General features: G+C 39.3%; 1 protein-coding gene across 10 annotated transcripts in view; it reads right to left on the bottom strand.

The window, feature by feature from the left end:
* arid1b (AT-rich interactive domain 1B) overlaps positions 1 to 16,583 on the bottom strand; it is a 416,405-nt gene that overhangs the window by 77,456 nt on the left and 322,366 nt on the right. For 5 of the 10 annotated variants that reach the window (XM_072265352.1, XM_072265356.1, XM_072265354.1 and 2 more), the window contains 2 exons: positions 13,257 to 13,596; positions 8,056 to 8,184 (listed from right to left, as the gene is read on the bottom strand). In XM_072265352.1, the coding sequence (XP_072121453.1) occupies positions 8,056 to 8,184; positions 13,257 to 13,596 (469 nt within the window). The remainder of the gene's footprint in view (positions 1 to 8,055; positions 8,185 to 13,256; positions 13,597 to 16,583) is intronic. The other 5 variants (XM_072265355.1, XM_072265357.1, XM_072265359.1 and 2 more) reach the window with 1 other exon arrangement.

Here is a 16,583-nt window from a genome sequence, read left to right as displayed (position 1 = left end):
TCTGATGTGAACAGAATGAACATTAAATTTTCCTGAGTGCTATTGATATCGCTTTGCTTTGGAAATTGAAGAAGAAAACCTCAGTTTATTAAAGAAGAACGATGCATAGCAAGGCAAATATAGCTCCTCCTCGTCTAACGAAGGACACTTTTGATGGTATCATTTCTGGTTGATCTGCCACCCTTGTGCCTCTCACTGTCATTCTGGAGACATGCAGTCCTTTCATTCATCGTCTCTTAAACTCTTCTGCTGTTTATTCTTTGTCTCTGATCTTGGAGAAGTGCATTTCTCTGCTTCTTTGTCTCTTTCTCTCTCCTCCTCCTGTGCCTGTTTTTGTCATTCTGGAGACATGCAGCCTTTTTATCCCCCGTCTCTTCATCTCTTCTGCTGTTTGTTCTTTGTCTCTGATCCTGGAGACGTGCATTTCTCAGCTCCTTTGTCTCTTCCTTTCTCCTCATTCTGTGCCTGTTTTTGTCATTCTGGAGATGTGCAGCCCTTTCAACCCCCATCTCTTCATCTCTTCTGCTGTTTGTTGTTTGTCTCTGATCCCAGAGGCATGCATTTCTCAGCTCCTCTGTCTCTTCTTCTCTCATCTCTTTTGTCCTGACTCTTTGATCCTGAAGTCGTGCAGCCCTGGCCTCATCTGATTCTTGTTCTCTCCCTCTCCTTGCCGCTTCCTGATGACATTTGGCATCATCTCTTGACCACAACGTCCCCCTTCTCTTTCCACGCAGCATAATTAAGCTGACCGTACTTTTTTTTACCCTAACGCTGGATAGAAAATATGAAGCAGTAACACCAAAGCCTCCAGGATGCTGATTATTCTTGATGTGGTTGGCGCTCTCCTAAATGGACGTGATATAATCACCGTTGTCCTTTGACTGCAGCAAAGGATTTGATAGGTGCCTCGAAGTACATCATTACAATAAGATTTAATTATCTCTTATTGATGGGTCTCAGTTTGACCTGTCCCAATCCTGCACATGCTGATGGTGATTAGCAGAATGTGACCGCTTGAAATAGAGCTGCCCTGCCCTGTTGCTCCGGTTGGTGTCGCTGCTGTGAGCATCGTGAGTCGCTTCTGAGGCTGGCCATGCGCATGCGTCGTGGTATCGCGTCGCGTTGCAGTTTCCATCATGGCTGACATTGGCTCTTGGGTGAAAGCGGAGCTGTTGATTCTGGCGAGTGAGCAATTTTTAACGACTATATAACCCTGAACCTTGCCTGCATTCTGTAAGTTAGCGCATTTTAAGCCAATTTAGCCAAAAATAGTGCCACTGTAATGCACCGTTTGCACTAATTCGAGGTTACAAACAGACAAATGGAGCATGAGTTTTAATAGTATATAGATAATCTTGGGTCAATGGGTAAATCAGCTGTGAAAGCAATTCTTCTGCTGGACGTTATTTATGAAAACAGATCCTTGTTCCTGTGCTCCACAGGACTTCACTTATCAGGTCTCTCAAACGTGCAGACCAAGTTACAAACCACGTCAGTGTGGACCTATGAGCAGAGAAAAAGACGGCCTCAAATTTTATGCTAGTAGCAGTCCTAAATTGCCTTTCTCTAGTTTCACTATGTTCATTTGTTTGACTTTGCACTTCATAATTAGTATGACATGTAGCTCAATTTCAGTGCTGCACTTAAATTGGTTCAAAACAACCAGTTTTGGGGGAGATTTGGTGTAGTGGTAATTACCACTGGATCAGTAATCCAAAGACCCAGTTATACACTGGGGAGATGAGCTCGAATTCCACCATGGCAGATGGTGGATTTGTATTCAATCAAAATATCTGATGACCATGAAACCATGTTGATTGTCGTAAAAACCCATCCGGTTCTCTAATGTCCTTTACATCTGGTCCCTTAATGTCGTAAGATCATAAGATATAGGAGAAGTAAGCCATTCCGCCAATTGAGTCTGCTCCGCCATCCAATCATGGGCTGATCCAATTCTTCCAGTCATCCCCACTCCCCTGCTTTCACCCCATACCCTTTGATACCCTAGCTAATCAACAACCTATCTATCTCTGCCTTAAATACACCCAATGACATGGCCTCCACAGCCGCTCGTGGCAACAAATTCCACAGATTTACCACTCTCTAATTTCGCCATATCTCAGTTCTAAAAGGACGTCCTTCAATCCTGAAGTCGTCCACTTTTGTCCTAGTTATTACCATGGGAGATAACTTTGCCATATCTAATCTGTTCAGGCCTTTTAACATGTGGAATGTTTCTATGAGATCCCCCCCCATTCTCCTGAACTCCAGGAAATACAGCCCAAGAGCTGACAGACGTTCCTCATATGGTAACCCTTTCATTCCTGGAATCATTCTTGTGACCATGTCCTTTACCTAGTCTGGCCTATATGTGGCTCCAGACCCACAGCAATGTGGTTGGCTCTTAAATGCCCTCTGAAATGGCCTAGCAAGCCATTCAGTTGTTTTCCAACCACTAAAATGAAAATAATAAGAAATGAACCCAGATGGTGAACCCGGCATAGACGTAGGCACTGGAAATGACAATGTCAAAACCAGCTCTGTCGACCCTGCAAAGTCCTCCTTACTAACATCTGGAGACTTGTGCCGAAGTTGGGAGAGCTGTCTCACAGACAACACCCTGACATAGTTGTACTGACAGTATCACACCTTACAGTTAACACCATTCCTGGGTATGTACTGTCTCACCAGCAGGACAGACCTAGCAGAGGTGGTGGCACAGTGGTACAGTAGAGAGGGAGTTGCCGTTCTCAACATTGACTCTGGACCCCATGAAGTCTCAAGGCACCAGGTTAAACATGGGCAAGGAAACCTCCTGCTGATTACCACACCATCCTCCCTCAGCTGATGAATCAGTACTTCTCCATGTTGTGCAGCACTTGGAGGAGGCATTGAGAGTGGCAAGAGCACAGAAGGTACTCTAGGTGGGGGACTTCAGTGTCCATCACCAGGAGAGGCTCAGTAGTACCAGCACAGACTGAGCCGGTCAGGTCCTACTGGACATAACTACTAGACTGGGACTACAGCAGGTGGTAAGGAAACCAACAAGAGGGAAAAACACATGATCACATTCCCACCAACCTGCCTGCCGTGGAAGCACCTGTCCGTGTCAGCATTGGCAGAAGTGACCACCGCAAAGTATTTGTGGAGACAAAATCCATCTCTACATTAAAGAACCCTCCACCACGTTGTGAGGCACTACCACCATGCTAAATGGGATTGACTTTGAACAGATCTGGCAGCCCAAGACTGGGCATCTATGAGGCGCTGTGGGCCATCAGCAGCAGCAGAATTGTACTCAACTTCAACCTGTAACCTCATGGCCCGGCATATCCCTCACTCTAACATTACCACTAGGCCAGGGGATCGACCCGGGTTCAATGAGCTGTGCAGGAAGGCATGATGAGAACAACACCAGTCATACCTCAATATGAGGTGTCACCCTGGTGAAGCCACAATTCAGAATGACTTGCATGCCAAACACCATAACCAGCAATAAACAGACAGAGCTAAGTGGTCCCACAACCAACAGATCAGATCTAAGCTCTGTAGTTCTGCCACATCCAGCCGTGAATAGCGGTGGACAATCAAACAACTCACTGGAGGAGGAGACTTCACAAATACCCCCATCCTCAATGACAGAGGAGCTCAGCGCACTTGTACAAAAGACAAGGCTGAGGCATTTGCAACAATCTTCAATCAGAAGTGCCGAGTAGGTGATTCAGCTCGGCCTCCTACAGAAGTCTCCAGCATCCCAGATGTTAGTATACAGCCAATCCGATTCAGCCCATGTGCTATCAAAAACAGTTGAAAGCACTGGATGCTGTGAAGGCTATGGGCCCAGACAAAATCCCAGCAATAGTCCTGAAGACCTGTGCTCAACTTGCCGCGCCACTAGCCAAGCTGTCCCAGTATAGCTACAGCACCGGCATCTACCCGGCAATGTGGAAAATTGCACAGTTATGTCCTGTACACAAGAAACAGGACAAGTCCAACCCAGCCAATTTCCACCCTATCAGCCTACTCTCAATCACAGCAAAGTAATGGAAGGGGTCATCAACAATGCTATCACACAGCAGCTACTCGGCAAGGATCTGCTGACGGATGCCCAGTTTGGGTTCCATCAAGGCCACTCAGCTCCTGACCTCATCACCTCCTTGGCCCAAACATGGACTAAAGAGCTAAATACCAGAGGTCAGGGTCTCAACATCAAGGCAATATTTGACTGAGTATGATATCAAGGTACCCTAGCTAAAATGGAGCCAATGGGAATTATGGGGAAAACTCTCTGCTGGTTGGAATCATACCTGACACAAAGGAAGATGGTTGTGGTGGTTGGAGGTCAATCATTTCATCCTCAGGGCATCATTGCATGAGTTTCTCAGGGAAATGTCCAAGAACCAACCATCTTCAGCTGCTTCATCAATGACCTTCCTACTGTCATAAGCTCAGAAGTGGGGATCTGCACCATTGGTGACTCCTCAGATAGTGAAGCAGTTCATACCCAAATGCAGCAGGACCTGGACAATATCCAGGCTTGGGCTGACAAGTGGCAAGTAACATTCGAGCCATGGAAGTGCCAGGCAATGACCAACTCCAACAAGAGAGGTTCTAACAATCGTCTCTTGACATTCAGTGGCCTCACCATTACTGAATCTACTACTATCAACATCCTAAAGGTTACCATTGACAGGAAACTGAACTGGTCTAGCCATATAAACACTGTGTCTACCAGAGCAGGTCAAAGGCTAGGAGTCCTGCGGCGTGTAACTCAGTTCCTGACTCCCCCAAGCCTGCCCACCATCTACAAGGCTCAATTCAGGAGTGTAATGGAATACTCGCCACTCGCCTGGATGAGTGCAGCTCCACTGACACTCAAAAAGCTTGACACCATCCAGCACAAGGCAAGGTTGTCCACTTGATTAGTACCGCTTCCACAAGCATCCAATCCCTCCACCATCGACGAACAGTTGAAGCAGTGTGTGCTATCTACACGATGCATTGCACTGTACATCAAATGTTCCTAAGGCAGCATCTTCCAGACCTACAGCCACTACCATCAAGAAGGACAAGAACAACTGATACCTGGGAACATCACCGCCTGGAAATTCCCCCCCCATATCACTCACCATCCTGACCTGGAAACATATCATTGTTCCTTCATCGTCACTGGTTCAAAATCATGGAATTCCTTTCCTAACAGCACTACAGGTGCACCTACACCTCAGAGACTGCAGCAGTTCAAGAAGGCAGCTCATCACCAACTTCTCAAGGGCAACTGGGGATCAGCAATAAATGCTGGCTTAGCTGGCAACGCCCACATCCCGCAAATTAAAAACTTCTAACTGTATTCCAGTAACTGATCAATGATCACTCATTGAATTTTATTTTGTTAAAAGTGGCTCTTTATCTCAAATTTGTAAATGTAAATATACCTACTAATCTGCATCTGAAAGGAGGTGATATCATAGTGGCTACAGCAAAGTTTGATGAATGGTTTGCTCTCAACAGTTACTGATCTTTTTCAAAAAATGACCAATAATATTTATTTTTAGATCCTTCTGTAAAATTTGTACTAGCCATTTTATCCTCCATTTTTTCCAAGATATAGAATCTGCTTCTAGACCCATGGTTTGGTAATACTTTTCAATACATTCCATTTTTTCATTGAATAGCAACCAGAATCAATGGCTACAACTTCAAGCACATAAATAGTTATCAATGTCTTCCCTTACCAAATTGTACACCGAGAGGAGATTTCAATGGTATATCTTTGTAACACACATATCCAATGGAATTATAAGTAAGACTTGCAAAATCACTTCCATGAGTAAACAGTAATGCAAGCTTTCTGTTTTTTTTATCATTATAAACCTGATAATATCTCTGTTTTCATTAAAATGTATTGGATTGGTGTCTAAGATTCAGTCCGGAATCACAGACAATACAAACCAGAACAAAGGTATGCCCTCCTGAAAAAGGAAAAAACACATAACAAAAAACTCAAAACTCTAAGTTCTCAGCCTTTTCAATATCATAGACTTAGAGAGTTCAGCTGTTTTTAATACATCAATATCGGTTTTATTGCACATTTAAACATGGAGCCTTTAAAAACACATTGCATATGTAAATTGTGTTTTGTAACAACCTAGAGGCAAATACTAGAAGAATTTTACAATGCTGAAAATGTTCATCTAAACTCGTTTACATCAAATCATGATCATGTGAACTTTTCTTGTTGTTTTTAGTTGTGTTAGAACAGCGGTCCCCAACCACCGGGTCGCAAAGCATATGCTACCAGGCCGTGAAGAAACGATATGAGTCAGCTGCATCTTTCCTCATTCCCTGTCACGCACTGTTGAACTTGAACATAGGGCTGCCAACTATCCCGTATTTGCCAGGACATCCCATCTATTGGGCTAAATTGGTTTGTCCCGTATTTCCCCCGCTAAGGTAGAGCATTCCTATGAAACTTTTCATGCTGAAATAGCGTGAAGCGAAGAAGCAATTACCATTAATTTATATGGGAAAAATTTTTGAGCATTCCCAAACCCAAAAAATAACTGAACAAATCATACCAAATAACACATAAAACCGAAAATAAATAACAGTAACATATAGTAAAAGCAGGAATGATATGATAAACACACAGCCTATATAAAGTAGAAATAATGTATGTACAGTATAGTTGGGAAGATTAAGGCAAAACTGATTTGTGGGGCAAAAAAGAATTGGCACATACACACATGCGCATGTCACGCATGCGCACACAGGTGCCCGCGCAAGGTTTCATGGTCATGGTAGTCTTTCCTGGGGTAAAGTGTCCTGGGATTTGACTGCTACTTTTGTCCCTTATTTGGGAATGAGAAAGTTGGCAACCCTAACTGTAAAAGATATGTTGAGATGAGTTTAACCCTACTTGAAACCACCACCCCACCTCCCCACACCGGTCAGCCAGTCCGCAAGAATATTGTCAATATTCAACCGGTCTGCGGTGCAAAAAAAGTTGGGGACCCCTGTGTTAGAAATGCAAAGATTACAAGGAATTTCATAACATGGGTTCCATACCTTGAGATTTTGTGTACACTTGAAGAATAAATGTCAATGTTCTTATTGGCAAAGTAACAGATATTGCAGCAGACTGCTGGGGAGAGGACACGATATGCACAAGAAATGGCACAATTATTGAAATACCCTGAGTCCTCTTGGACTAAAGTCTTCAGTTACTGTTTCCAATGATTTCATCAAAACCCGCCATTTTAAACAAAATGCGGTTAATCATTTCACTTTGAGGCTAAAATTAGGAGGTGCAGGTGGTCTGTACCGCTTAGACACTTTTCCAGACTATTCTGGGGAATATTGAGTAAAAGGCCAGTGAGTTTAGGATGCACCTTCAACTTATTCAACAATCAGCTCAAATGATACTGGCTGAAGCTAGAAGCCAACCTCTCACTATTCAAGGAGAGGAGCTCCTGAAATGTTTTTAAAAAAAAGGCAAATAGAGTTATGACTCTCCCCATCTTCTTCCACTAAAAATAGCATTGATATGATAGATCACTCTTTAAGGTAATTGTTACAGTCAATGTTGGGGACATTTTTCCAATAAATCATGTGAAGATTCCTGCTCCATATAATATTGCACATACTAAAAAATAAATCTGTTCGGTTAAAGTTCAATCGAATGACTTAAGGTATCAGAGAGTTAGACATGCTTGTTCAGCTCTTCAAATGGGTCTTGAATAAACTGTGTAATGAGAAGGACTTGAAATTTTTCAATGCAGTCCCCAGTCTTTGTAATGTAATAGCTCTGCACTGCGGTTTACAACTTCCCTATTAGGTAGGAAGAGGTTCAGCCATGCCAAAAGCCATGCAGGTGTGAGGCATGCATTTTATTTTCATTCTTTCATAGCTCTGGTTAGTACAAAACATAACTAAACAGAATCAAAAAAGGAAATCACAAAGAACAATCCTCTTTTTTTTTTGCAGTCGGGTTATAAATTCTGCTGGGATACACCATGGTCCCACAGCAGAACCAATCATATAACAGCTACCTACCCGTATTGGTCAGGCTGGTACATCAAGGGAGCCTGAGTGTTGCCATAGTTGGGATGTTGTGGTGGAAACACAGGACGTCCACCAGGCCCAGTCTGACTGGGATAACCAGGCGACCTAATGTACGGTGGCCTAAATTGGGAAAAAAATAGCTCCTTTGTTTTTATTCTGTGTCAGTTCTTCATTTAGCTGTTACAATTTAACCCATCAATCCTCAACAATTAAAATGAGATCTGAAAATTTAACAATCAGTTTAAGCATGATGGGTTTTTAAAGTTTAATTTCATGTTTTTCTATGTCCAATAACCTTTCCTTAATTTTATAAGTATTTAAGGTTTAAGTATTGGATTCTCATATATATTAATTCATTACAAAATTAATAGTGAGAACTTATCAGATTTGAAGATTGACCATTTACATTAAAACTGGTATTTTTTTCCATTTTCTCAATTGGCTGTTTTCATCTTCAATTGATAACTTTTGAGGTTCACTTCCATGAATTGAATTCATTTGCCAAAACATTGTCCGGTTGATCATGCAATAAGAATGCAGGGACTAATTTCTGACAGACTAAACAGGCTAAAGGAGAGGTCACAGCATCGTCCGATTCTGTCTTCACTGGATGTCTACACAAGTGAGTCCCACCACGAATCATAGAACATTGGAGACACAAAGATCAGTAGTAATGTCACATCAACAGGTCTGGATGAAGTCAACTATTTTACTACAATAGTAATTAATTCTGAGACATTATGGCCTGTATTTCTTAAGTGTCAGAGTGGATACTATCCTTACTGAGCTTTTATTTATTTCAGGTTTCAGTTGCTTTTCAAGCAATTCTAAACCGAAACAATGGAAACCTAGTCATTGAAAGTTGTGAATGCACATTGTTATAAACCTCTCTTACAATATGCATGATAGTTGGTTTTATTCTTCTCACGGCGTAATATTTTTCATTGAGGTTTCTTATGAACTATGGGTTATTATACTTAAAATGTAACACCTTATTATACGTCTTTTTTGCAGGGTAGGTATGTGCTCATCATTTTCAATCATATTGCTGGTACAGCTATAAATGTGCATTAGTTACTTTTCATCAAAACCATTAAATTTGGTGGATAACTTGATGCAGTGCTGAACAATTCAGCTCACGGAATGTTCCAGCCCAATCTCTGATGAGTACAAAACATTGCAATAGTATGAAAACAAAAATTTACTGACTTTCCCTATTCCTGATTACTAGTCAGTTACTCCTGCTGTGACATGCATAAGCAAATTTTGAGAAAGGATAAGCTTGAATTTTCTGCAGTCTCTCTATTCCACTCTGGTTAGACTCTATTAATGAAAAATGCTAACGTGGACAAGGTACACAAGAAATTTAAGGGATAGTCAGGAAAGGAGAGAAGGGCAGAAGAATAAAGAACACACACAAATTAAGGACAATCCTTCTCACTAACCACACATTCAAAGAACTATGCAACCAGAGTATATATACACCACCTGACAGAATAATAAACTGCTTACTGAGTTTTGAGACAGGTTAATTTTCAGAATAGATTCTAGTTACTCAGGTATACTATCAAAAGATCAATTTAAATTATGCCAAATTTTAAAACAATAAAATTTCTGAATTAGTTTGTATGAAAAGAGATATTCAAATAATATATTTTCACATTGTACAAAAGAATCCAATACTTAAACTTTAAAACTGATCCACAAAAATATTCTGAACACAACCCACCAAAACACAAATCCAAAACATGTATAACAAAGTGTTCTGGTTTGACAAGGTGCCTGTTTTAAAACAGTGTTAAATAGGTGTTACTTGACAGTAAACCATACGGAAACACAGAGTTCTTCAAATTGCTTCTCTCGCTAAATTGTAAAAACCGAGAGGTTTATTGTTTGTATAACAAGGCTGTCATATGGAACTTCTAGCAAATCAAACAATATTCAACCAAATCTAATATTCAGAAAGAAAGAGTTATTCAGACTGGGTGTTAACTAGAAAATGATTAACATTTCCGAAGGAAACTGCAACTCTAATTACTTCAGACAGAGTAAAGGCAGATTGTTTATTTTCATTTATTTTCAAATATTCAGAGAAAATGTGAGTAAGAATTAAAAGAACTCTTTAAAGCCTTGAAATAGTGTAGTGCAGCACCAGGTTTATTTCAGTCCTGCAATGGTAAATTGACCTGTGTTTATTAATATAAATACTTTTTAATACCTCCTTCTCACTAGCTGATCATCTATATATTTGTCCAGCTGAATTATAACACTACTTCACAAAAACTGTTCAAACTGAAGATATGTTGACGGTCCTGAAAAAAAATCTCGGCCTGAAACGTTGACTGTCTGTTCATTGCATAGATACTGCCTGGTCTGGCGAGTTCCTCCAACATTTTGTATATGTTGCTTTGGGTAGTGCAATAGCTTAGGTACCTGATTGCTTCTCATTGGATAACACATATTGTTTCTACACAACTTGCATCCAAACAAGGAATCACAAATGGAAAGGGCTTTGCCCAATTTATAAGTAAGGCTAAAACTGGGTGTCTCGTATTCTCAGTACTCTGCTCCCAGCCCATACAAATTGCACTTTTAATAGCTAAAATTGCAATCTTTGTGTTGTATGCAAATTAACAATAAACAGAGTGTATCAGATGATCAAAGAAAACATTCTGTGCAAACCAACGGCATATTTCCTTCATATATGTTTCGTCATATATTCTCCACTAAGCATGCATCACCTGTAATGCTCTGTACTTCGGATGAATTTTTGGTTTGCTGATTGCCAACACTGCAAAATGTTGCACGAATAGTTACATATTATTTCTCACATGAAACTGTAATTATTGAATGTTAATGCACATAAATATTTTGGACATGGAGTGTAAAGCAACATATTCTGGGAGAATTGGAACTACATTTAAACTTTAAAATACTTGACTGCTAACAACATTTGCTTATTGATGAGTAAAATTACTATAAAATTCAATATTGAAGAATGAGCAGCAAATAAAAAATATTCATTTCAGAGCAATTATCCTTCCTTCCTGCAATTATAGCAAACGGAGTGAAAACTAGCACAAGATATTAACTATTGAAGGGAAATATAAATAAACCAACAGAAACTAATTCTGTATCATACAACATCAGAACCACAAAATAATGCCAATTACATCATTAACTTCTCAATTCAAACATTCAAGGCTTATATGTGGCTGCATGAATGGTAACAGGACACTAATTGAGAAAGGTAAAAAGTTACCCAGCCTGCACTGAACAGCCAGACAGAGTGAACCAATGTGTAATGGCTGTGTTAAGTTTCTAGCTCAGTCATTCAAAAAAAGAGAAACATTCAGAAGCTTCAAAGCTGGTGGAAATAAAGCAAAAATCAACAAATTACCAAGGAACTACAATAGTAGTCCACTACAGCAGTATGTCCCAACATTTGTATCAGAGAGGGCTATATCCCGGGATAATGGGGGCAAAAAGTAATATTTTGTCAATTTATCAGTAATTTAAGATTTTCTGCTTCAGTTTGTTTTCCAATTCTGTTACAGGTATTTCACCTCAAGTATTTCAGCGCAAGTTAAATATACTTGCACCATAACTTACTCCAATGACATTCCTCGATTATTCCAACAGGGAGCACATTTGAGGTATGCAGCCCAATTGTTAGCTCCTAGGGACCCACTGAAATGCTTTGCTTCTACATCATGTTCATCAAACAACAAGAACACGAACTGATTAACTGAGAATGTAATTCAGTATGTATGTATGAAAGACAGTTTGTTCACTAATCTCATCTGATATAAAGTCATACATTTCTTTGGAAAGAATGTGAACTGAACACAGTTCATTCTTGCAACTAAGTATATTCTGAAATACTCAGAATTGGATTTTATTCATAGATTTTCTCAGATATTATTTGCTTTATTAAAAAAGAAACAATTGGAAATTCAGATTTCTGGAAACATTTTAAATATAATGATTGAATGTTAAATCTCCTGACAATATTTTATTGTCTTGTCTAACAATAGATGAAAGTGAATTTTTTTTTTGGGAAAAAAAACTGATATGAAAATATTAATTTTCTGGAATCTGCAGTTAAAAGTATTTCTTCCAATTGAAACACTGTGCTGTGCAAGCCTAACAATTGTTACTTACTTAAATCACCTACAGCTTCTTTTAATAATTGTTCACGGTAATGTTCTGTATAGATTTATTCATTTTAGTTCCTAGGCAAAAATATCACTGGTTAACAATAAATACTGAGATGTACTTTGGTAATTCTGTCAAGCAACTGCCACAAGAATGGCTGCACTGATAAACAAATGTATGTGTATATGTGTAATATCTGCTTAGTGAATGGAAATAGCCCTTTGAGAACTGAGAATAAGTAAATGTTGTAACTGTGGTCAGTTTATTTTATAATCAAAAGGTAAAAACTGATAATACTTTTGATCTTACTCTATTTGGAGAGGAGCACAAGCTGCACTTAAAATCTTTAAGTCATTGCAAATTTCTTTCAAATGTCTATCTACTTCAGTAGTTCAAACTGAGAAAAAGGGATACAAGGTCTATGGCTTCATATTTTCAGTCTTTCCTAACTTCATTATTCAGCCTGCTTGTCAAAACAACGCAGTTGTGGAATCACCCACAAGGGGGAATGATTTGAAAAGTGCATAACTGGTCAGGACTATGTTTCCTCCCCAAAAGAGTCTCTAGTCCGGTGTGTACTGTACCTGTTGGAATCTAGAGAATTGAGAAGTTGTGCATAACATGGGCTGCACAGAGACAATCTGCATGCAGCCGTTCTGAGTTCTGGAATGCTTGACTGACAGTAACAACATGAATAAACCATATACAACTGTTTAGAAAATGACACTATTATCCAAATGCCTCATGACAGGAACCACATTTAATATCTGACAAGTATATTGCCATTTATCATAAATTAAAGCTGATTAAAACCACAGAACAACAGTGCTCTGCACCGTACCAGTGGAAATTTCCAAATTTAATTATGCCTAATTTAAATCAGCCACATATTTATTTCTTAAGAATGAATTTCAGTGTCAATCAGAGCCAAAATTTACTTGAGTGCCTTCATTAACGTCTTCTATTTTGGAAATTTCAAAGACGTTTACAAATACAGCATCCAACCTATAGAGACAATTTTGTTTTTTGCATACCTGTTTTGAGCAGAGTTTGCTGCAGCCTGCATCACAGCAGCAGCAGCCTCCTGTGCCTTGCGATTTACAGTTGCCATTGGCGGTCCCATCCCTGCGCCAACCTGCTGTGACATGCTTGGAGAGTTTGGGGTCATATTGCTCATGTTGCCAGAGTAAGGCCAGTTTGACATCCCTGATGATGACATTCTCCCTACTGTCATGTTACTGCAAGGTTGAGTTGGACCCTGACCATGCATCTGGTTGTTCATATTCATACTCATGTTGTTATTCATGCCTGGACCTGGACCACTGTAGTTGGCGTTCGGTACTCCACCATAATTAGGCGGTCTGGGATAATTACCTAAAACAGAAAGCCATTGGAATAAGTTGGTCTCAGCCTGCAATGAAACATCTGTGGTCAAAAACATAGGATGAAGCAATTACTCATCAGTTGAAATAGGTAACTTTATATGATTTTAAATGACAACTACTGGACAACTAGAACAGAGACGTTACAGACCCTTTAAAAGTGAAATTTGGCTAGGAATAATATTAAGATCATAGTTCTAAAGCATGTATCTACATCACAATAATAATTAATTACAAGTTTCAAATAAATATTTAAATTTTTCTTCAATTAGAGTGCTGAAGGAAAACATTAAAACAATAGACTGCAAATCTCAAAAGTCCTTCCAATGCTGAAAATGTAATTTTAATAACTGAAAAGTAAACCAAAGCTGAAAGTTACTCATGCTTAGCCACAAAGAGCAAGTTGCAAACACTTCATCAACTAATTAGCAAATTTAAATTGGTGTACCTAATCAAACATCTAAATTGACATCTATCTGAATAATAATATGTGCCTTGACTATAGAAGGGTATTTGTTTAATGGATTGAATAGTTTCATGTACATTTGGGGATATTCTAAACCATCTTTTTTTGCCCGGAATCAAGTCTGAAAGGAGCCCAATCTGTAAGGAGTGTGCACATTCTCCCCCTGACCGTGTGGGTTTCCTCCTACATTCCAAAGACATATGGGTCAGTAAGTGTGGGCAAGCGATATTGGCACCAGAAGTATGGCTTCACCTGTGGCTGCCCCCAGCAATTACTCGGACTGTGTTGGTTGTTGATACATTTTACTGTATGCTTCAATGTACATGTGACAAATTAAGCTATCTTTATCTTGCATAAATTGTGTCCAACACAATGTCAGTATCCGATGTGCAAATCAAAAAACTCATGGATTTAATAAGTCTCAAGCTCTTTGTACAGCTTCAGGCAATAAACAACCTGCTTTAAACAGCATTCAATGCAAGTTTTTTTCTCTTGCAGAAATACATGTACATCACGGTGTGTTATACATCTTGCTTGGGCATAAATATACTGTATGTGTTAATTGATGGAAAAATCATTAAAATTACATGTGAATAGCTACTCAGACATGACGACAAGCTTTCAAGGCTATGAGCTCAAATTTGCACCTGATTTCAGCGTTGTGGTTAATCTAAAATGCTAGGGAATAGAAGAATCAGTGATGAAGAATTACTGGATAGATTGCAACATTCTTCAATGACCTGATCTATACACTTTGGTTAGGCACAATAATACTTTCCCTTCCGAAGGAAAACTGGGATAAGTAAGTTTTCAAATCAGCTGAATATTCACCTTCAAAATAGAATATATGAGCACGTATACAAAATTGTCACCTGCCTCTAGCATTAGCTCAATAATGCATTTATCTCTATTAACAATAAATAATAAATATTATGTGAGCCTTGAAGAACACGTCAAATTTAATTTGTTACTTGTGTTATACTCCAGAAACCATTTCCATTAAATGCTTCTACCCTTAAATCTTTGAGTATAAGATTGCCTTGGCTATAAAATTCACACAAAGTATTTGACAAGTGAAAGTTGAATTTAATCATTGAAATTTGTAAGTTCTGTCAATTCTTAGTAACTACCAGCATTGTATTTTAGGACATACAGCTTTACATTCACAGAGCACAACCCCATTCCCCTCCATTACAAATCCAAATATATATTTTCAATTCAATGCCATCCACAAATAAAAATGAGCATTTATCTACAAACTTCTAAAACTAAACAGATGTGATAAAGAAACAACTTAGAAGACCATATTGGGAAGCACGCTTAGCCAAATCACATGGTTGCGAACTAAAATTGCATTGTAGAAATTAAAGTATATGAAATAACCTATCAATACATTACTGAAGTATTTTACCATCATAGATATCATCTTGCAACTAAGATGGTAATTTCTGTCATGAAGTGCTAAGGCAGCAAAACCTTACAAAATATTTTGCAAAAGTGTAAATGAATAAAATAAAAAGGCCGATCCAAAAGGAAAAACAAGAAAAAACTAAGCTGAAGAAGTAGGTTTTAAAAAAAGTTTTCAAGTGAGGAGTTTGGAGAAATAAGTGAAATCAGAGAAGCAGCTAGTGGAAAGATGCATAACAAACCAGAATGAGATATTGTGTGAAGAGCTAATGGGTTAGAGAATTTAAGCTACAGACAGGTGAAGGCAAGGAATTAAACTCTGGAACTGGGGACAAAGAACTGGAGATGTGAGAAACAGGCTTGGTTTTTGACACGCTGGGGGGGGCAGGTAGGTGTTGGTTAAAATTCTTCCTTTTTTTTCAATATCACAGAAGGCATCAAAAATACTGAAACCTTGTGGATCCGACTTTGAAGCCAACAGAAAGTACTCATTGTGCAGAGGATCACCACTGTTGTAGAGTTATTAAGTACTATAGCATTGAAACAGGCCCTTAACTCCAACTGGACCATGCCAACCACAACATCCTCTGTTAGTACCAGTTGCCTATGTCTGGTCCATAACCCACAAAGTCCTTCCCCTCCATGTACCTATCCAAATACTTCATAAATGTTGCAAGTGCACCCACCTCAACCATTTCCCCTGGCAGCTCATTCCAGGTGCTTGCTGCCCTCTGTGGAAAGAAATTACCTGTCATATCTCTTCCCTCATATCTTGTATCTGTGCCCTCTAGTTCTGGACTCAACACTGAGAAAAAGTCTATCCATACCACCTTATCCATATTTCTCATTTTTATAAATTTCTGTGAGGTCACTCCTCCTCCTCCTTCACTCTATCCTCCCATCATGTCAATCCTCACCCTATAACTCAGGCCGTCTAGTGCAGACAGCATCCTTGTCATTCTCTTCTGCACCCTTTCCAGTTTAACAATTTCTTTCCTATAAGAGGGTGACTAAAACTGTACACAATACTCCAAGTGCAGCCTCACCTCCAACTTATATAACTTCAACGTAATGTTGTAACTCCTAATGCCCTACTGATGAAGGTC

The sequence above is a fragment of the Mobula birostris genome, chromosome 8 (genome assembly GCF_030028105.1).
Source record: "Mobula birostris isolate sMobBir1 chromosome 8, sMobBir1.hap1, whole genome shotgun sequence".
Classification (NCBI taxonomy): Eukaryota; Metazoa; Chordata; class Chondrichthyes; order Myliobatiformes; family Myliobatidae; genus Mobula; species Mobula birostris.
Note: the sequence above shows the minus strand (reverse complement) of the source record. Positions and strands in the feature narration are given on the sequence as shown.